Source organism: Gracilinanus agilis, chromosome 6 (genome assembly GCF_016433145.1).
Source record: "Gracilinanus agilis isolate LMUSP501 chromosome 6, AgileGrace, whole genome shotgun sequence".
NCBI classification, from domain to species: domain Eukaryota; kingdom Metazoa; phylum Chordata; class Mammalia; order Didelphimorphia; family Didelphidae; genus Gracilinanus; species Gracilinanus agilis.
The window spans coordinates 269722806-269742196 of record NC_058135.1 but is presented as its reverse complement, the minus strand read 5'-3'; the positions used below and the strand labels follow the sequence as shown (position 1 = coordinate 269742196).

The window sequence follows — 19391 nt, the reverse complement described above, 5'->3', positions numbered from 1 at the left end:
ACACAGAAAGCAGAATGTTTGAGCTGGAAGGAATTTTAGAACATATACTGTTAAAACAGAAAGTGACCATAGAACCCCAAATGCCAGAGCTAAATTGGACCTTGGAGAGATTGAAGAGAGTTAGAGCAGGAGGGGGTCTCAGAACCTAGAATATTCAAGTTGGAAAAGAGGCTTTGGGAATACAGAATGTTGGAGCTAGAAGAGATCTGAGAACATAGAAAAGTTGGTCTTCAGAAATCATCTAGCCAAATTCCTTCCTTTTTCAGATGAAGAAACTGAAGCCCAGATTCTTCTCTCTGGTCACTATTTCCCCAAAGTCCTACAGGTCTTTCCACCTCAAAACTCTATTCTCATACAAGTGGAAGAGCTGTTGTGAATGGCCCAGTCTAGGGCCTTGGTGGGTTGTTCTGGCTATTGTGTGAATGACCTGGGTCTTGGCAGGCATTAGGTCATTCAGAAAAGTCATCTCTCAAGTGCATATCTTGAAGATCACACAGAACTATTCTCCCATTAGATGGGCAAAGGCAACAACGGGCACTCCCTCCCATCCAGTTTAGAAGGGTATGACTACGCCATCACAGGGGCTTCTCTCTTTGTCGGGGTTCTATTGTACCTACTTGAACTGTTTTCAGATTCAACCAGTGCCCCAAGCTTGCCCAAGCACAAGGGACTAGATAAATTTTCCTCAGTTAGCCTACGGCAAGAGCCCCAAATGGACAGAGGTAATTCCTAATCAGACAGAGATATAAGCACTGAATGCCAAGTCCACAATTCTTACTTTGGAGCCACACAATCCTGCTTTATACTACAATGAAAATAACAAGGTGGCGTGGGGCCCCAAGAAAATAAAAGACCATCAATGGTAACTCAAGGGAGGGGGGAAATCTGAGGATCAAGTGCAGGGAACAAAAAATATGGTTTCCTGGGCAGTTCACCTGAGAGTGCCATCTACCGAAAGACCCCCTTTTCAAGGAGGCTGGAGGGTGAGAAGTTGCTACGGAGCATAAGAATTCACAGGTTAGATCTGGTGTCGAGGAGGTATAGATCCCTTGAAACTAAATGGCATGTGAAAGACGGCCTAAAACTAGGAGGTGAGAGCTCTACGTGGGGCAGACAGAAGCCTCTGCTTCCTTGGGCCCCCTTACACATCCCACCACGTCCTAGGCCTGGCTGAGACTGCAGAGGTCCAGCTGACCTCGGACAAGTGTGGACAGGCTACGGTAACTTGCTAGTGTACTCGTCCGGAGGCGGGAAAGACTTGGGACGGAAAGCTGACCATAGAGTTCTGGGGATGCATCTCTGTTCACTCTTACAAGCCCAAAAGGGTTAGTCCCTGAGGCCAGCAAGTGGAACCCCCCTTCTGGATTCTAAATCGAGTGGTTTTGAGATGGGGAAAGGAAGCACGATCATGTGGGATGGGCTAGAAAAAGGTGCAAGGGTCCAGTTGGCCTTGAGAGTCCCTTGCTTGGGGGGCTTCCCTGGCATTAATCTTATTAAAGTCCAACTCCGCCCTCACACATTTCTTCCTGTCTTGTCTAGCCTTTCCAAGCTGCCTCGATGGAAATCTTCCTGAAAGATTTGCTTGTGAGTCTGAGTAGAGTCCAAGAGTGGACCCAAAGGGGAAACGAGAGGGTTCTGATGAGTGCTGTCCAGTAGTACCCTACTTAGGGGAGAAGATCTAGAGCAGGAAGGGCCTTCGAGGCCACTGACTCCAACACCCTTTTGTGACAGAGGAGGAAATTAGGAGTGTAGTGACTTGCCCAAAGCCACCAAGGGAGTAAGTAGTAGAACCAGGAATTGAACCCAGATCTCCTGGCTCCAAATTTAGTGCTCTTTCCACGACCTCACAGCTGCCTCCCATCACCATGCCGCCATGATGAATACAAGGGAGACGGGTAGAGTCATTGTGAAGCCAGCTCAATGGGTCTCTCTTTGGGGGGCAGGCAGGAAGTGCTTGGGTCCTTAGGTACAGGTCCTGCCCAATTCCCTCCTCCATTCGGGCTGGGGGAAGGTGCCAAGGGAGGGGGGGCGCTGAGTGAGAGCCGGCCAGAGTTGCTTTCTTTCATTGCAGAAGGCAGCTAACAAGGCCCAGTGGTGGAACGAGTGGGAGAGACGGGATTTTGACAACATGCTACATCATTGTTGAAAACAAACAAACAAACAAAGTTTCAAAAATAATATATATATATAATATATAATATATTTATATAATGAAAAGCTATCGACTAGCAGCAATGGTTCTAGAGTTCTCTTAGCACCAAGACCAAGGAGAGGGGAAGGGATGAGGGATTGGGGTGGAAGGACAGGGAAGGGAGACTGGGAAAGGTTCAGTGTTGATGACATCTACACTATGGGTTCTAGATGGCCCAGCTTCTGGTCCAGGACCAGGTCCTCTGAGATAGAAGAAAGTGAAAAAGGAAACCTTCTCAGCCTGGCTGGTTCTCAACGAGCCAGGCTGAGGATGCTGGTGACCCAACAGGCTGATCCCCATCTGACCCATTCCGCTGCCTATGATGAGGTGTGTGAAATGTGGATGGTTCCCATCCCCACCCAACAAAATGGACCCACGTCCATATAACAGGGAATTGGATTCTGATTTAAATACACATATATGCCATCCTTATAAATAAGTACAAACGTTTATCAGCCCACACAATTATTTTTGACTCCCTCAGGAGGTACAGTGGTAGCAAATGAACGAAATAGCCCAAATCTAGACGACTTTGGTCTAAATTGGTCCTTGTCTTCGAGGGGCGGGCAAGTGGCTATTTCTAAAGCTTATGACATTTGCATGTGTCTTCTGTGTGTGTGTGTATATGTGTGTGTGTGACTATGCAGGTGTGTGCATTCAGGTATACGTGGTTTGGACCCATGTCCAAACATGTAAGCGTGTCCAGGATCATGGGCTGGTTTGGGTATGTGCGTGTGTGAAAGTGCATATGTGTGCAACCTTAAAAGTGTGGCTGTGTGTAGGCTATTCACGGAGAGGCCTGTCCCATTTTTTTTTTTTTTTGCTTTTTCCTTCTCTTTAGGACATTTGGACCCTTCCAAGAAGAAAGATTTCACAGGGATAGACGAAGCGTCCAGCTTCTTGCCAGGCTCTGAACTGACTGTGTGATCGATCGCCTTGGTCACAAGAGAAGGCGTGAACCTCTGGGAAGTCCCTGATAGGACTAGCCCAGGACTCACCTTGCATTGATAGCCCCTGCTATTGAATAAAAGCAGGTATTCTGTGACTCTATTATAAAATAATAATAACAACACCATCCCACCCCCCAACACAACAATCTATGACTATAAAGATAGAGTATAAATAATTAGAATATCTTTTGTTGTCGTTGTCGTCGTTTTCTTATTTTCAGCCCCAAATCCTCGCCTCGTTTTGGGCCTAGATTTGGAGGCTGTTGACCGTTCCCCAAGGCCCTGGAACTGAGCATGTGTTACTCTCTTATCCCTTATGACATCATAACAGAAATGCAAAAAAGTCCACCTCTTCCCCGTTGTTCAAACCGTATCATCTATTGCCACTGGTTGACCATGGACTGAGGGGCCCCTTTGGGGAGACCAGGGGAGGTGAACGGCTTGGTTTTCCTCCCTCTCCCATCCTTAGGACCTGGGGTGGAAGGGAGGGATAAAAGGTGTCACAATTTGGCTGACACATTTGCTTCTAAGACAGTTGAGAAAAAATAAAATGGAGAAGATTCCCAAACTGAATTGAGTGGCGGGAGGAGAAGGGAGGAAACACTTCCATTTACAAATTGCCATTAGAAATAAGAAACCTGACTCCAAATGGGCCAGAACTAGCGAACAGAGCCCCCTTCCCCTAAAACAAATATATGAACAAATAAACAAGAACTTCTCCAACAGAGGAACCAAAAAAAGAACAAACAAACAACAACAACGACGACAAAAAAACACCAAAATGAGAACATACATGAGGTGAGCTACCAGAGAGGTGGTTGACAGAGACCCGTCATTTTAGCTTATACTGTTGGTTGATTGATAGATTGGAACCCCAGTGGCCCCCAGCACGGGCCATGATGAGTAAGAGTGAATTGCCATGGTTACTGCAGCTGCCAGGTTTTGTAGATAAGAGGAAAGTGTCCGACATCATCCCATTCTGAAAACTCCAAGTAGCTTCAGTTAGATGCATGTCCCCTTATTTTTTTTTTTAAATTTTCAGTGTGGGTTTATATATATATATATATAATATATATATTTATATAATATATCAAAGCTTAGGAGTATAGATATTTTTTTCTTTTAAAAAATTATTCAACAGCTTGGTAAAATCTGAGACTCCCTAAAGATCTGAGTAAAACTCTGACCCGTGGTCCACGGTGGGAAGCATTGGCTTCTGGTCCAGGGCAGACATCCTACTGAGGACTTCAGCAGACAGTGTGTAACTATTGCCAGACTTCTCCTCGAACCAGCTATCCAGCGCCCTCTTGGCATCAAAGTTGGCGATGGGAGGTCCATTGACTGCAATTGTCAAAAGGTCACTGAGCTGTTCCAAGGTGAGGCGTGAGCGGTTGTTTTTACGCACTCGCTGGAGGGCGACTCGGCCTTTCTCGCAGCAGGCCGTCGAGGTGGGGAGGACCTTAAGGATTTGGATGATTTTATTCAATAGAGGAAACCTCTGTTTATACTTGCAAATGTGGCTGATCAGGTCTTTGAAACCATTTTTGGTATAGTAGTCAGCCTTGAGTTCCCGCCACTCCATCAACAAGCTTCCCCTCGGGTCCATCCCCTCCCGGCAGATTTCCCTGGAGAACGCTGGGATGGTCTCCAGATGGTCCAGTATCTGGATCATGTCCTCTTTGCCGTAGCTCATAAGCTCCTCGGTGCTTCGAGGCCAGGCCGCGAGGTCGAACACCTGGCAGGCCTTCACGAAGGTCCGGCTGCGGGAATCAAACCTCTGGGCCAGAATCACCTGCGTCTTCTGGCAGATCTTCTCCCGGATGGACTGGAATTTGGCCTCTGCCACTCGTAGGTTCTTCACGGCGACGCCGTTGAAGCTCTCTCGGAAATTCTCCTCGAACTCCTGAAGGTACTCCCCGGGAGAGTCGGCCAGCCGACTGATCTCCTGGATGGCCTCCTCGATCTTGTCGTCCACCTGGGACACGAGGAGGTACTCGCCCTGGAAGATGTAGGCCAAGCGGGAGAGCACGGCGATGACGTCCAGCAAGAAGTAGATGAGTTTGATGGACTGGTAGTCCATGAGGAACTGGAGCAGGGCCAGGGCGATGGCGGAGGCGTCAGCTCGCTGCGTCTGCCCGCTCACGTCCTTGAGGTGGGCGACCACTTCCAGGTAGTCTTTGATCAGTGCATTGAGAACGTTCTGCTCCCCGATGATCCACCTCACGGCCCGGATATCTCCCAGGAACTCCGTCTCCTCACAAAGGGTGGAGGCCGTCACGCGGAGCTCACACATCAGGCGGGGGGAATAGCGGTAGAAGCTCAGCAGCTGCTTGAGGTTGTTCTCGAGCTCCTCCAGGCAGGGGAGCTCCTTTCCGCTGATGGCATCCAGGATCTCCAGATGGGGGCGGTGCACCATGAAAGGCAAGCACAGGAGCCAGGGCAGAGTCTTCCTGATAGTCATGAACATGCTGGCGCGCAGGCTGGCCGTGACGTTGGCGCCGTCCACCCCCAAGCCGATGGTGGGCTTCTCGTCCTGCAGCCTGATCCCCAAGGAAGAGAAGGCCCGGTCTAGTGCCTGCAGATAGCTGTCTGTGCTCGAGAACCCCAGCTCCTGCAGGGACAGGAACTCTGTGGCCGGCGGCCCGTCGCTGCTGGTGTACTGGACGTAGACGGCCACGGTGTCGGCCAGGACGTCATCGCTCTGGCCGTCCAGGATGATGCTGAGGAACGGTGACTGCCGGATGCGCTCCACCAGGTCCTCGCGCAGAGCCCGGGCGATGTGGTGGATCAGGATCTGGCAGTCCCCTTCGTTCATGTACTGGTCCACCACTTTGAGTTCGCACTTCCTCAGCAACTCCGCCAGGGGCCGGAAGTCAAAGTAGGGCCGGCCCTCCAGGGCCAAGTGGTAGGCGGTGTTGAAGAGCAGAGTCATGTTCCGGCACATCTCCTCCGTCTTCTCGGGGTGCATGCGGAGCTTGTAGAGCTGCAGGCATTTCTTGTGGAGGTTGCTCTGGCTGTGGAGTTTGATGGTGTGGATCTTGAACTGCTTGGAGCCGATGATGAAGGCGGAGGTCCGGGAAGACTGCACCGTGTACTGGCGGCACACGTGGCACCACATCTCGTTGAGTGTGGGCGAGTAGCGGAGGAACCAGAACTTTTTCAGCCACTCCTGCTTGAAGCGCCGGATCCGCCGACCCGTGGCAGAGGACATCTTGGAAGGCTCATCCGCGGCCGTGATCATCTCGTTGGACACGGACTCGTCGGCCGAGTCCACTTCCTGGTCGTCGTCCTCCAGCATGGTTGGGACGGAGACGGCGCTCTCCGAGGCTGAAAAAGAAATAGAGAGGGAACCTTTATACCCTGTCAGCAAGGACGCGGGGTCTTCCGGAGCTAAGTCATCACTGTCCGAGGCGTCCGAGGGTTCTGCGGTACCAACAAGTTAACGACAATTATATCTATAAGTTGAATCCCCACTTTCGGAACTTATTTCTAAAGGATCTGATCTAATTAAAAATGTATTCATTTAAGGATATTTATTTATTCTTATTTCTTATTTATTTATTTATTCTTAAATACTTCACAACTAAATTGTTTAAAGTTTTTTTTTTAACATTCATCTTCATATTCTTTTGAAATTTTCAGCTTCAAATTCTCTCCTACCCCATTAAGAAGGCCAGCGATATGCTATTAATTATACCTGCCAAGTCACACAAAACACATTTCCATGTGAGTGAGGGATCTGATTTATCAATAACACCAGTAGTTCATGTGGATCACCAACCTTCCGGGGCATACCTAGAAATGCCAACCTGCCTAGCTCCCACCACCCAGCATATTCCTGTGTGCTGCCTGTCCTCACTCTGAATCAAGGCAAGCCTTTGAAATGCCAACAAACTTCCAGCATTCTGACTTTGACAAATAATATTTTTATTATTATTTTACTTTATTATCAGTAATAAATTTAGCTTCCTCCCCTGTAAAATGGCGGTGATAAAGACGAGTACCACTCACCTGAAAAAGAAAAGGTTTAGGAAATCTTAGAGCACTAAGTTCCCAAGTATTCAGAGAGTTGTAGTTTCTGCAGTCTGCAAGCCCTCTCTGCCTTAATGAATACTCTTCTGTCTATTATGTGGTCAAGTGACCACCACAAGGGAACTTACTACCCAGAGGCCAACTTGGAACAGTGATCTGGGCTGGTCCTCAAAGGATCTGGCCCTGGGCAGAATGGTCTCAAAGCCTTTCTAGCTTGGTAGACTTTGGAGTGAAGTCCAACCGCCACCGTCTTTGAGAGTCGAGACTTACATCTCTAAGGTGATGAGCCACTGAAGTACAACTGAGAGAAGGAAGTCACTCTTATGATAACAGAATATCTAATATTATATTCTCTATGTACTTCTGCTGGGCAAACTGGAAGCCAACAGATAGAATCAGAGAAAGCATTCTTGAGACAAAAGGCAATGACTTCTCTTCTGGATGATGTGTCATTGATCCCCTCCATGTTCTAGGGTCACCTGGAGATAGTCATCAAATAAGGATCAATGAGATTTTTAGCTAATACCCAACCCCTCTACCTTCATCACCTCCCTTCCCACAAATGACTTTGTATTTATTTTTAAATATTTTGTGTACAAGAGGTAGTAGCATGGTATAGGGGATTGATTTCCAGTTTTAGAACCTGGAAGACATTAGGTTCAAATCCTGTCTGTGACATGTCCTGGCCATGAGACCCCACGTACCTTTCTTTGCAACTGACAATTTTCTAAGATTAATAAAAAAATAAATGTAAGTAATACTAATTAACACAATAAAATATAACACATATATTAATCTGCATGGATAGAGGAAGTTTCTGAATTCAGAGTTCCATATCCTTACAATATCATACATCCAATAAAAAAGCCAATGTTTTGCATATATTCTACATAGAGGTGTCCATAGTATCTCCTCCCAAATAAATGTAAGCTGCCAGAAGGCAGGGACTGTTTGATTTTCATTCTTTTATCCCCCAAACTTTACAGACAATTAATTGCAGAAATTAATAAATGCTTGCTGACTGACAGAAGACACCATTGGGTAGGTAAGTCAGTATCCCTGATGGGGCACAGCTGACTTTTTGAAAGGATGGCCATTCAGGCTTAAAAGTGGTCAAAAGAAAGTGGAAAGTCTATTGAACCAAATGTGGCTACCAGGGGCTCTTCAACTTACCACCCAAAGACAGTCTGTTCCTTTGGTCACTTTAGCCCTGGATGGAAAGATGGGAGAATGGTAGAAGGTAGGGGTAAGGGGGAGTCAGGGGCAAGGTTTAGACAGTTCACCTGGAAGCAACATTCTCAGGCCACACTCCAGATTAAACTATTAGATCTCAATCTCAGTGGTTTTGATAAGGCTTCACAAATGCATAAATGGCAAACGTAGTTTCTGCAGACTGAATATACATCTATGCATTGCTATTCTCTATGTAGAAGCAGATTTTATATACGTATATACAAATATATCAATATGTTTGTGTATGTGATAAAAATACACATTTATTTCTTAGAGAGTTTATAACATTTTTATCTCATAGATTTGCACATCTTAAAGATGTTCAATTTTTGTCAGAGATATTTATTTGAAAGATTTTTATTTCAAACCCATTCTATAGCTTTTTTTTAAAATTTCGTCAACATTGATTTTAATTATGCAAACCCTTTTAATTTTATGTAATTAAAATTTGGGTATTTATGATGTCATCTATCCTGTTTCTTGTTATACATTTTTCTCTATTCCTAGTCATGACAGATTTAACTTTCCATCATTCTCAACTTGTCCAACAGACAGGTGTCAAATATAGATGTACAGGAACTAAGTACAGAGATCAGGAAATTTTCCAATCATTCTCATATCCAAAAGGATGAGAACCATGGGACTAGGCTGTATGTTCTACTCACAGTAGACCATTTATATAGCACTTTATGGTTTACATAGTGCTTTACAAATATTAAATCATTTTATTATCACATTAACCCTGGGAGGTAGGTGCCCTGATTATCCCCATTTATAAATGAGGAAACTGAGGCAGAAGTGAAGTGATTTGCCCAAGGTCCCATAGCTAGTAAGTGTCTGAGGCTGGATTTGAATTCAGGGCTTCTTGACCCCTTGTCTGGTGCTCTATCCACCTACTTCCTGTTTATATTTTGGATACCCCTCGCACATAGTAGCTACCTACTATTTATTGGCCAGATTGATGGAGGTCGGGCCACTTTCAGACAAGGCAACAAGTCTCTCCACTTCATGGATACCACCCAACTTGCCTCTTGCCCCTACTCTGGACATAGTGTTGGACTGAGAATGGAGACTGATTGGCCTGAGAAGCCAGGCTCTGGGACATGATATAAGCCAGTGGTTCCCAAACTTTTTTGGCCTACCGCCCCTTTCCAGAAAAAATATTACTTAGCTCCCCCTGTCACATACTATCACTGTCCCCTTACAGTTATTCACCGCCCCCAAATGCACCTGTGGCCATCACTGCCCCCCTGGATTGTTGCAGCACCCACCAGGGGGTGGTGGCACCCACTTTGGGAATCACTGCTCTAGGGGGTTCCACCACAAAGAGGTCAAGAACAGAGCACACACCCTCTTCCTGGGGTGGAACCTGCTTTATTGACAAGGGGTGGGGGTACAATGGAAAGCCCTGGAATAGCCCACCCCCTGGCATGTAACACAGACCTCTGGGCACTCTCCAGAGGCCATGGATACTCTCTGCCCAAGGTCCACCCTGACTTCAGACACTCCACATCTCTCCTTGGAAGGCTCAAACAGTGGCAATTCTGGCCACTTTCTGCAATGCCTACTCTGTTCTCCTCCCTCTAGCCAACATCTCAATCAGGACAACTTACCTGTGGGGTCTGAAAACTCGGGGAGCTCCGGTACCTGGGGTGGCAGCAGAGGGGGCTCAGGTAGCTTCCCGGACTTGAGCATATCCAACTCTGCCTGTAGCTCTCGTATCTTCTTTTTTAGGCGAATACAGTTAGGGCAGAAGGAGGTGGTGGGGAGCTCGTGAGGGTCGGATGCAAGGGAGGCCTCTGCTGGGCTGTCGGCCTTGAATGATGAAGGCTCTTCCTCTTCATCCTCCAACAGGCCTGTGTCCTTGGAGGGACCATATGAAGCCCCTTGGGGAGCCTTCCACTCCTTTTCCCCCTGGTTCCTAGAGAGATCTTGGGGCCCATGGGATATCGCCATCCCACACTGATCATACACATCTTCTGTGTGGAACTTGGGAGCTTTCCTGAGGACAAGTGGGGTGCCTGGGGCCAGAGGGTGCTCCTCTATCTTTGAAGTCTCCAGTGAGGCCTCCAAGACATCCTTGAAGATGAGGTCAATCTTCTTCTTCTTGGGTGGAGGGTGGGCATCCACCTCATCAAAGCCACGCTTGTAGGCGCTCTTGCCATGCCTCAAGACTGTAAGCTGAAGAGGGCCTCGAAGGTCCTCCTGGTGATCCAAAGCCTTCTCAGGCTTCTCTCGCTGCAGCTTTTTATCTCCTAGGAAGGAAAACCAGGGTGTGAGGAGGTGGGGAGAAAAGATCAAATTGGAAACACCAAGCTAGATCAACACAACTATCCTTTGATCAACCATGGCTGGTGCTGGCTTCCAGATACCACCCAAAATGGTGGGTGGGTCACCCAGAGAATCATGGTGTGAAGATGGAGTCTCTATGGAGTCTTAATGGGAAAACAGTGTGCTGTAATGGAAAGAGTCCTGGAATTGGAGTCAGCAGACATGGGTTCGAATCTTGGCTCTTCTATTCACTACCCATTAGATTTTGAGTAATAATAATAATACAGGAGATCCTAAGTTCAAATTTGACTTCATATACTTCCTAGTTATATAACCCTGGGCAAGTCACTTAATCCCAATTGTCCTTACCACTTCTGCCTTGGAATTAACATGAAGTATTGATTCCAAGTTGGAAGGTAAAGGTTTAAAAAATAGCAATAATAATAATAAATAACATTTATATGGTGCTTTAAGGTATATTATTTCCTTTGATGATTTGGTTTGAATAAGTTACTTCCTTCTCCAGGCTTCAGTTTCCTCACTCTACAAAATGAGGGGTTTAGACTAGATGAGTTCTAAGGTCCCTTCCAGCTCCAAAGCCCAACATCTCATGAGCCATTCATTCATTGAAAAAGGAAAAACTTGAATAATCTCTAAGGTTCCTACTATGCCCAGGACCCTAGAAGAAGAGGACTTCTATAACCAAGCTGGTGGGAAGAGGCAAGGCTGGAAAAGTGAAGTCACTCATCACTCCCCCCAGATCCCAAGAATTCCTCCTTCCCTCCACCCTCCCACCTTCACTCCTAACAACCCAAGGGAGATATCTTCAACTTGGTAAAAGGTATCAGTCACATGAAATGTAAGAACTTGCATTTTCCATGAGTCATCAACTTTCCCATTCCCCATCCTAAGACAACCTGCTTTGCAATAAGACTTTTCCTATAGATTCTTCTCTAGAAGAAAAAAGAACATTGGCTCTAGAGTCATTGAACCTGGGTTCAAATCCCACCTCAGATAATTGCTACTCTTGTGACACTTAAGTGCCTCAGTTTCCTCATCTGTAATCTACGGAGCTGAACTAGAAGATCTCTAAGTTTCGTTCCAGGGCTAGAACTAGGAATCATTTTTCTTAATTAAAAAATTGGACAACATAAGAGCAAGCAAAGCTTCTTCATCCCCATAGCTGTTATTGTTCTTGACAAAACCCTTCCCTAGAACACACACACACACACACACACACACACACGCACGCACGCACGCACACACACAAAAAGTTGCCTTAGAGATAGGGTGATACAGAAGAAAGGAATGGTAGGTTTGAAGCCAGGAGATCTAGTTTCAAATTCTAGGTTTGCTATGTGACCACAAATAAGTAATTTAACCTGCTCAGTCTAGTATTAGTTTAACTGTAGTAACTTTTTATAAGGATACACATGGTTTGGAATCAGGAAAGTGCTACCATCCCCAGGCAGGATGGAAGCTAAGGAGACAAAGAAGACATGAGTGTGAGTTCTTTTCCAATCACAGTGTGGCAGCATGTGTGCCTCAGTTCTTAGAGGACTTTGGGGAGGTCTTAGACCCTTCAGGGATCTGAACAGAGGAAGCAGGAGGGAAAAGATGATTAGGCTTAGAGTCAGGAAGTCTGACACTTCCTAGCTATGGAACCATGAATAAATTGTTTGGCTTCTCTGCACCTCATTTTCTTCCTTTGTAAAATGGGGATAGCAATATCTATAGCACTCTTCTCAGGAGGCTTTCATGAGACTTAAATGTGGTAATATGGAGAAACATTAAAATGCGATAGAAGCAGGCATGATTACTAGTCCATCCTGACCAGTGATTAGTTCAATTTGAAGCCTCACTATATCCCTGAAGTCATAAAGGTAGTCAGTTAGGTAGATAGATACATTGATAGATACATTGATAGATAAATGGATAGAGAGATGATAAAGAGATGGATAGATGGATGATAAATGGATGATTGGATAGATAGAGAGATAAATGGGATAGATGATAGGTAGATGGAGAGATGATAGGGTAGAACGACAATTGATAGAAAGACAGCTATATGGCTATGATAAGTAAATGGATATATGCATGAATAGATGGATAAATGCATAGATTATAGAGATAGATGGATGAGACAGATTAATAGATGGATGGACAAGTGGTTAGATAGATAGAAAGAGATAATAAATAAATGAGGATAGATGATAAATGGGCAAATAGATGATAGCTATATTGATAGTTGGATAGAAAGATAGACTTATGTGTAAATTTGTTATTGGAATAAAATAAAGACAGAATTTAATTAGAAAAAGAATACATAGATGGATAGTAAGATGGGTAGATAGATGATAAATATATGCATGAATAGATGCATGAATAGATAGATACCCAGATAAATGATAGAGATAGAATCATTTATTAAGCACTTACTCTGTACTAGGCACTGTGCTAAGTAATCCTTGGGGATATATATACAAGTGAGTGTAATAGCATAGAATTTTAGGTAGGAGAGCATTAATTAATTTAATTAATTAATAATTTTTGAATCACCAACCAAAAATTGATTAATTGATTAATTGCTTAATCAATAAATTAAATAATTAAATAAATTAAGTAATTACAAATTACCTAGTCTAATAGCCTCATTTTACAAATGAAGAAACTGAGACTCACAGAAATTAAGTATTATCATCCCCATTTTACAAACTAGGAAAGAGACTCTGAGAAATTAAACCGTTTCATCCCTATTCTGCAGATGACAACACTGATGTACAATGACATGATATGATTTGCCTAAAGTCATATAGCTAATAAGTGGCAAAGCCTGGATTTAAACTCAGGATAATCAATTGATTTGCATGTATTTAAAAACCAAATCAAGAAGTCATGAAGGATTTATGTGTTATGTATAGTACTAGGCACTAGGGATCAAAATTCAAAAAGAAAAAAAAAAAGGAATGTGTCATTGCCCTTTTATGGAGTTTCCATTGTTCTTGATGGTCATCTGACTCTAAATCCAATGTACTTTCCATTCTACTACACTTTAATAGAAGGCATCTCTAATGCTCCTTCCAGACAAAGGCTTTAAAATCATTTGGAATCGTGATCCCAAGCTACTCTTATCAAAGAGAGCTTGGGAATTCTCTGGAATCACATGGCAATCTAGTTGTTTAGGTCCTAAGTGCTGGTATGTCTCTGTGTGTTTCTGTGTATATGGATGTGTACAACCTACCTCTAAAACCATGCTGCACATAATCACAGACCATTAGTGCTTGAATGAACCTTCTAGAATGTCTAGTCATTAACCTTTTCTGGAGTCCTTTGGTGGTTTGATGAAGGCTACAGACTCCTTCTCAGAATGTTTTTTGAACACTTCAAAATGAAATACATTGGGTTACAAAGGAAAACAATTCTACTGAAATAATTAAAATATTTTTTAAAAACAAGGTCGTGGATTCTCAGGTTAAGAAGCCTTGACCAAGGCAACTCCCCTCATCTTACAGGTAAAGAAACTGTAGCCTGAAGATGGGAGTTGAGAGATCCAAAGTCCTACTGATATTAAATTGCTGAGGCAAGATTAGAACCAGGTCCTCTGGCTCCCAGTTGAAGGAGTTTTCTCCAGTGTCCCAAAGATAATGGAAAATGGAAGGGAGACGTGGCTTTTAAAAGATCAGATTCTCATTTTCTTAAATCACCTCACCTGCTTGAGTGACTTCTTCACTTCTCCAGCTTCTGAACCATGAAGGAGACTGAGTCAGGGGAGAAGGGAAAGGTATAGCAAACCTCTTCATAATATATATAATTCCCCAGGTAGAGACCAGAGGAAACACCTGATTATATGAGGCTCCTGCAAACCAGGGGCTGCCCTTCCTTTCTCCCTAGCTAGACAGAGACTTTTCTATTTTTTTTGACATAAGACCATAGGGTCATGACTTTAAGGGAAGGAAGAGACCTGATAAATCATCATATCTATATGTCTCATTTTAGAACTGTTAGTGCTTTGGGAATCAATGACATCAAATTGCCAGTATTAAACACTACTTCTCTCTATTTTCTGGTTGGGTCTTATCTGTTTCTTGAGGATGATCTTTCAGCCTTAGGATTCTATGAGTCTTAAAGACCATTGGGGTCATGGAATACAACTTTTGATTTCAAGGAACACTTGAAAACCCTATAATAAACCAAGGGAATCTTAGAGTTATAAAGAAAAATAGAAAAATCAGATCGATTCCTAGCTTAGTTACTGACCAGATTGACCTTGGGCAAGTCATTTCCCCGACCTGGACCTCTGCTATTTGCTCAAATGTAAAACAAAGGGGTTAAAAAAAGGCAATCTCAAAGGTCCTTTGCAGTTCTGACCTTCTGAGATCTCAGAGGTCATACAATCCAATCCATATTCAAGGAAGAGTTTCCTCTACATCATCCCTGAAAACAGTTCCAACATGTGGTCATCTAGATTGATTTTCAGAAACAGGGAACTGACTCCCTCATGAGTTGCCTATTTTAGTGCTGGAAAGCTCAACTAGTTAGGAAGTTCTTTATACTGAGCCCAAATCAGGCTCTCTGAAACTTCAACTATCAAATGTGTGTTAAATACTCACTCCAGGCAAGTCACAGATATATCCTTTTTCTAAAGATCTACAGAGGCAAATATCCCATGATATTCTCCAGACAACAAGGAATAACTACTAGAGTTTTCTGATGAATAAAACAGAAGCTTGGAGCTGGAGAGGACCTTAGAGGTCATCGAATGATACAGCCTCATTTTAGAAATGAGGAAATCAAAGACCAGGAAGAATGAGTCACATTTTCTAGGTCGTGCCATTGGTGAAGAGTCAAGGAGGCATTCAAATCAAAGACTTCTGGCACCAAATTCAGTCCTCTTTCCATTATGCCACACTGATGAAAGGTCACCGACAGGTGAGTCTCTGGCCATGGGGTACCTGGCCTCCACCAACCTCATTTCTGAGAAGCTTGAGTCATTTCATCCTTCTAAGCAGATCCTTAAGAGAAGGAAATTAAAAAGATTCCAAATCCAGTGTTTAATAAGTGATTATTAGAGTGAAATGAAGGAGCAGTCCCACGAGGGTTAGTAGTCTCAAAAGACAGTCACTGACTCTCTGTGTGACCCCCATGGGACTATCTGCATCCTTGATTGGGCACATCCAGGAGGAGGACTTTGCCAAATTCTCTCTCTCTCTCTCTCTCTCTCTCTCTCTCTCTCTCTCTCTCTCTCTCTCTCTCTCACACACACACACACACACACACACACACCCCTCTAGTCCAAAAAACTGATTATATCAATGCTTCGGGGCTTTGGGTTAAAGCTCATCCATTTCTTTCATCCTGCCTCTGCATCTATTAAAAGCCTCCATGAGTCTTTATCTGTTGTTTGGATGAAGATTTCCATTGACATGGTCCTCAATACCATCAGAGGCAGCCTATCCCTTTGTAGGCTGAAGCTTCCACTTGTTCTCTTTCTTCTTTTATTCCCATAGGCAGGAACATCATCTTACGCATCCTTATTTGTCTTTACAACTTTTCCCATATGGGCCTTGGGATCACCTACCAAAGCTCTCCTCCAAATGGTTCCCTATCATTCCCTTAAACAAGTTTTCCCTCCACTTCTCTCAGCCTCCTCTGCCAATGATGGACATTTGAGAAGGCACAAGAAAAAAAAAATCAAAAGACATGGGAATCCAAGAAAGTAGAAATAAAGAGATGAAACTTTAATTGCCCCAGACAAGACTTCTCCTCCACTTCTTCTTCTTCTTCTGGCCCCATGCTGCCTTCAGAGTTCTTTTCATGCCATCGTGTGCTCCTGATGCCTTGCTGATGTTCGAGAGGACAATATTCAGGTCTCTCCAAAGGTCAGATTGAATCACACTGAGGAAATTTTCACCAAGAAAATGCTAACATTCCCAAATGCAAGTGCTAGAGTAGTCAGGAAATTAGCTTAACCAAAACTTCCCACCCCAGTGCCCAGTGAGTCATGAGACACCTTTTACCAAGTCAGGTAGTTGCTGCATGCTTAGTGGAAATCCAGATTTTCAAAGCTAAAAGGGACTTCTGAGGTCATCTAGGCTAATTCGTACCTGAACAAGAAGCCTCATCTTGATGATCCCCAATGATGGGAAACTCACTATCTTCTGAGGCTGTCTATTTCACATTTTAAAATCTATCATGGTTGGTAGTTTTGATTTTTTTCTTTAAAAAATGTAATTTCAATGGGTCACTTCAATCCCTTCCCATCACCTCTGTTCTGTTAGATGTCAGAGAGGTTCATGATCTAATGAGATTGACCTTATCCCTTATGGGATGCCAATAGATCAAAGGGACTCTGGGCCTCCTGAGCAAAATTCCATAGGTGTGGACTAAAAAGACTATGGAGTTCACTTGATGTTGATATTGGAAAGAACTTGGCTTTCATGGTTGACCAGCAAGCCCAAATGTAAATCAACTTGTAATGAGAATAAAAGTGATCTCTCTTGTAGAATGTACTTGCCACTATGGACAAGGACCCATTGCCCTTTTTCTCTCTGGGCTTCCAAAGTTTATTTATATAAGCTTTCCCCCTTCCATCAACGTTATCTCTGGACAGACAATACCAAGCTGAAAGGTCAGGAAGGAAGAAGAAGCCATTAGCTCAGCAAACACAAATCATGGGAGTAATGAGAGTTTGAAGGAGACAGAGGCCACGATGAAGTCCTTTGCTCCTTCCTCTGTCCCTAAGCCTCCATTTCTCCCTTCCTAATGTTCTAGAATATGTGATTGGTTACTCTTCTCCTCTGGTTACCCAGAGAAGGCAACCTATGAGGTGGTCTCTTATAAACGTGCAACCAAAAAATTTTAAAATCTCCCCACATGATTCCATTCATCCTTCCTCTTTTTATTTATTCATTCATTCATTCGTTTATTTATTTATTTATTTATTTGGTTATTAAATTAAAGCCTTTAACTTCTGTCTTAGAATCAATACTGGGTATTGGTTCCAAGGCAGAAGAGTGGCAAGGGCTAGGCAATGGGGGTGAAGTGACTTGTGTTGTGAGGATTACTTAGTTTAGATTAGTATTAGTATTAGACCTAAAAGGAAGGGCTGGAGAATTCCAAAATGGAATGGGGAAGCAGGAAGTGTGCTCTTGCTCACTGAGAGAGACTCCATGGTGGTTGAGACAAGTCGCAACTGATCCTAGGAGACCTCAGTTTACCAGAGATCCTGAAGGAAGACCGTCACCTACTTGTGGGAGATTTTGGTAGAGACTATTAATCGCAACCTGAGTTGCAGGTCAACTTGGGCTGGAATAGCTCCCAGAATCTACCCACCTGGAAGAGTACAGCAGGCAGTCCTGGAGGAGCTGAAACATCACTGGAGTGAGTCTGGACTCTCATTCCAGGGCCACCCAGCTGGGAAGTGTCTGAGGCCACATTTGAACCCAGGACCTCCCGTCTCTGGGTCTAGCTCTCCATCCACTGAGCCACCCAGCTGCCCCCTAATCCTTCCTCTTTAAAAAAATTTTTTTTCACAAGTTTTCCATGAGAAATTCATTCATTTTTCCCTTTCCTTCATCCCAAAGAGAGTGGCAATGTGAGTGGGATAATGAGTTACTAAGAACTGTGAAGAAGACACCCTAGAGTCTTCCATTAGCCAACACTCCATCAAGCAGGAAGGAAGGTCAGAGAGGCCCCAGCAGTAAGGGCAGGGAGAGGGTCCGTGGGAAAGGAAAGACTTACCTCTGGTCAGATTGCGCTGTATAGTTTCCTGGGACATGCTGTGTAGACGCTTCATGTAATCCTCACTGTACCAGACTCGTAACCGTTCCCCAGGTCGGATATCGCGGCACACTCGGAAGTAGATCTTCTCACTGTGCTGGAAGGCCATCAAATTCTGCTCTCTCTCCTCTCGTGAAATGACCACATATCTGATGGACAAGGGTACAAATGGCACAGGCTCAAGCAGCAGGTCCTGGGCATGTCCCCATGTGGGCATCCAAACACACAGGTGGACTCACATAGAGGCAAAGCACAAAGAACACAGCAATAGGGCTTGGGGGATGTGGTTCAAATCCCAGGGGTGCCTGTGGGGCTTTGAGTAAGTCACTTAGAGTTAGGGTTAGCTAGTTCTAGGTAACTCCAGGTAATTCAGGGTTATCCTAAATCTCGGTACATTCATCTACAAAATGAAAAGATTGGACAAGATTATCTGTCCAGTCCCTTCTAGAACTCCACGAGCTCCGGGACCCTCTCACCAACTAGTATATAATATATCACCAACAGGTATATAATTCTGATTATTTGTCTTGTAGACAACTCAAACTCAACAGATTAAAAATGGAACTCGTTGTCTTCCCTCTGAAACCCACTCCCCTCCAAGGTGCCCTTTTTCTGTTGAATCATCAGCCTTCTAGTCATCTAGGTTCAAGAGCCATCTTTGATTCTGCCTCTACTTCATGACCAATGTCCAGTTATTGAGTCTTATCCATTCCTTCTCAACATCTCTCATACCCATCCCCTTTTCTATGCTTAAAGGCCACTCCTCCAGTTCAATTTATTTGAAAAAAATGTATTATTAATTATTATATTATTTTAAATTATACTAATTATTATATTAAAATAATAAAATTATTTTATTACCTCTTGCCTCAACTATTTTAAGTTTCATAATTGTACTCCTGGTTTCTAGTCTCTCCCTCTTCTATCCATTCTCC

At 44.0% G+C, this 19391-nt stretch overlaps 1 protein-coding gene across 1 annotated transcript in view; it reads right to left on the bottom strand.

The window, feature by feature from the left end:
* Nucleotides 1-4260: 4260 nt before the first annotated feature.
* PRDM11 (PR/SET domain 11) overlaps nucleotides 4261-19391 on the bottom strand; it is a 46651-nt gene continuing 31520 nt past the window's right edge. Inside the window, exons 5-7 of the mRNA XM_044680388.1 lie at nucleotides 18418-18605; nucleotides 10020-10661; nucleotides 4261-6468 (exon numbers count right to left, since the gene is read on the bottom strand). Of these exons, the coding sequence (XP_044536323.1) occupies nucleotides 4304-6468; nucleotides 10020-10661; nucleotides 18418-18605 (2995 nt within the window). The 3' untranslated portion in view covers nucleotides 4261-4303. The remainder of the gene's footprint in view (nucleotides 6469-10019; nucleotides 10662-18417; nucleotides 18606-19391) is intronic.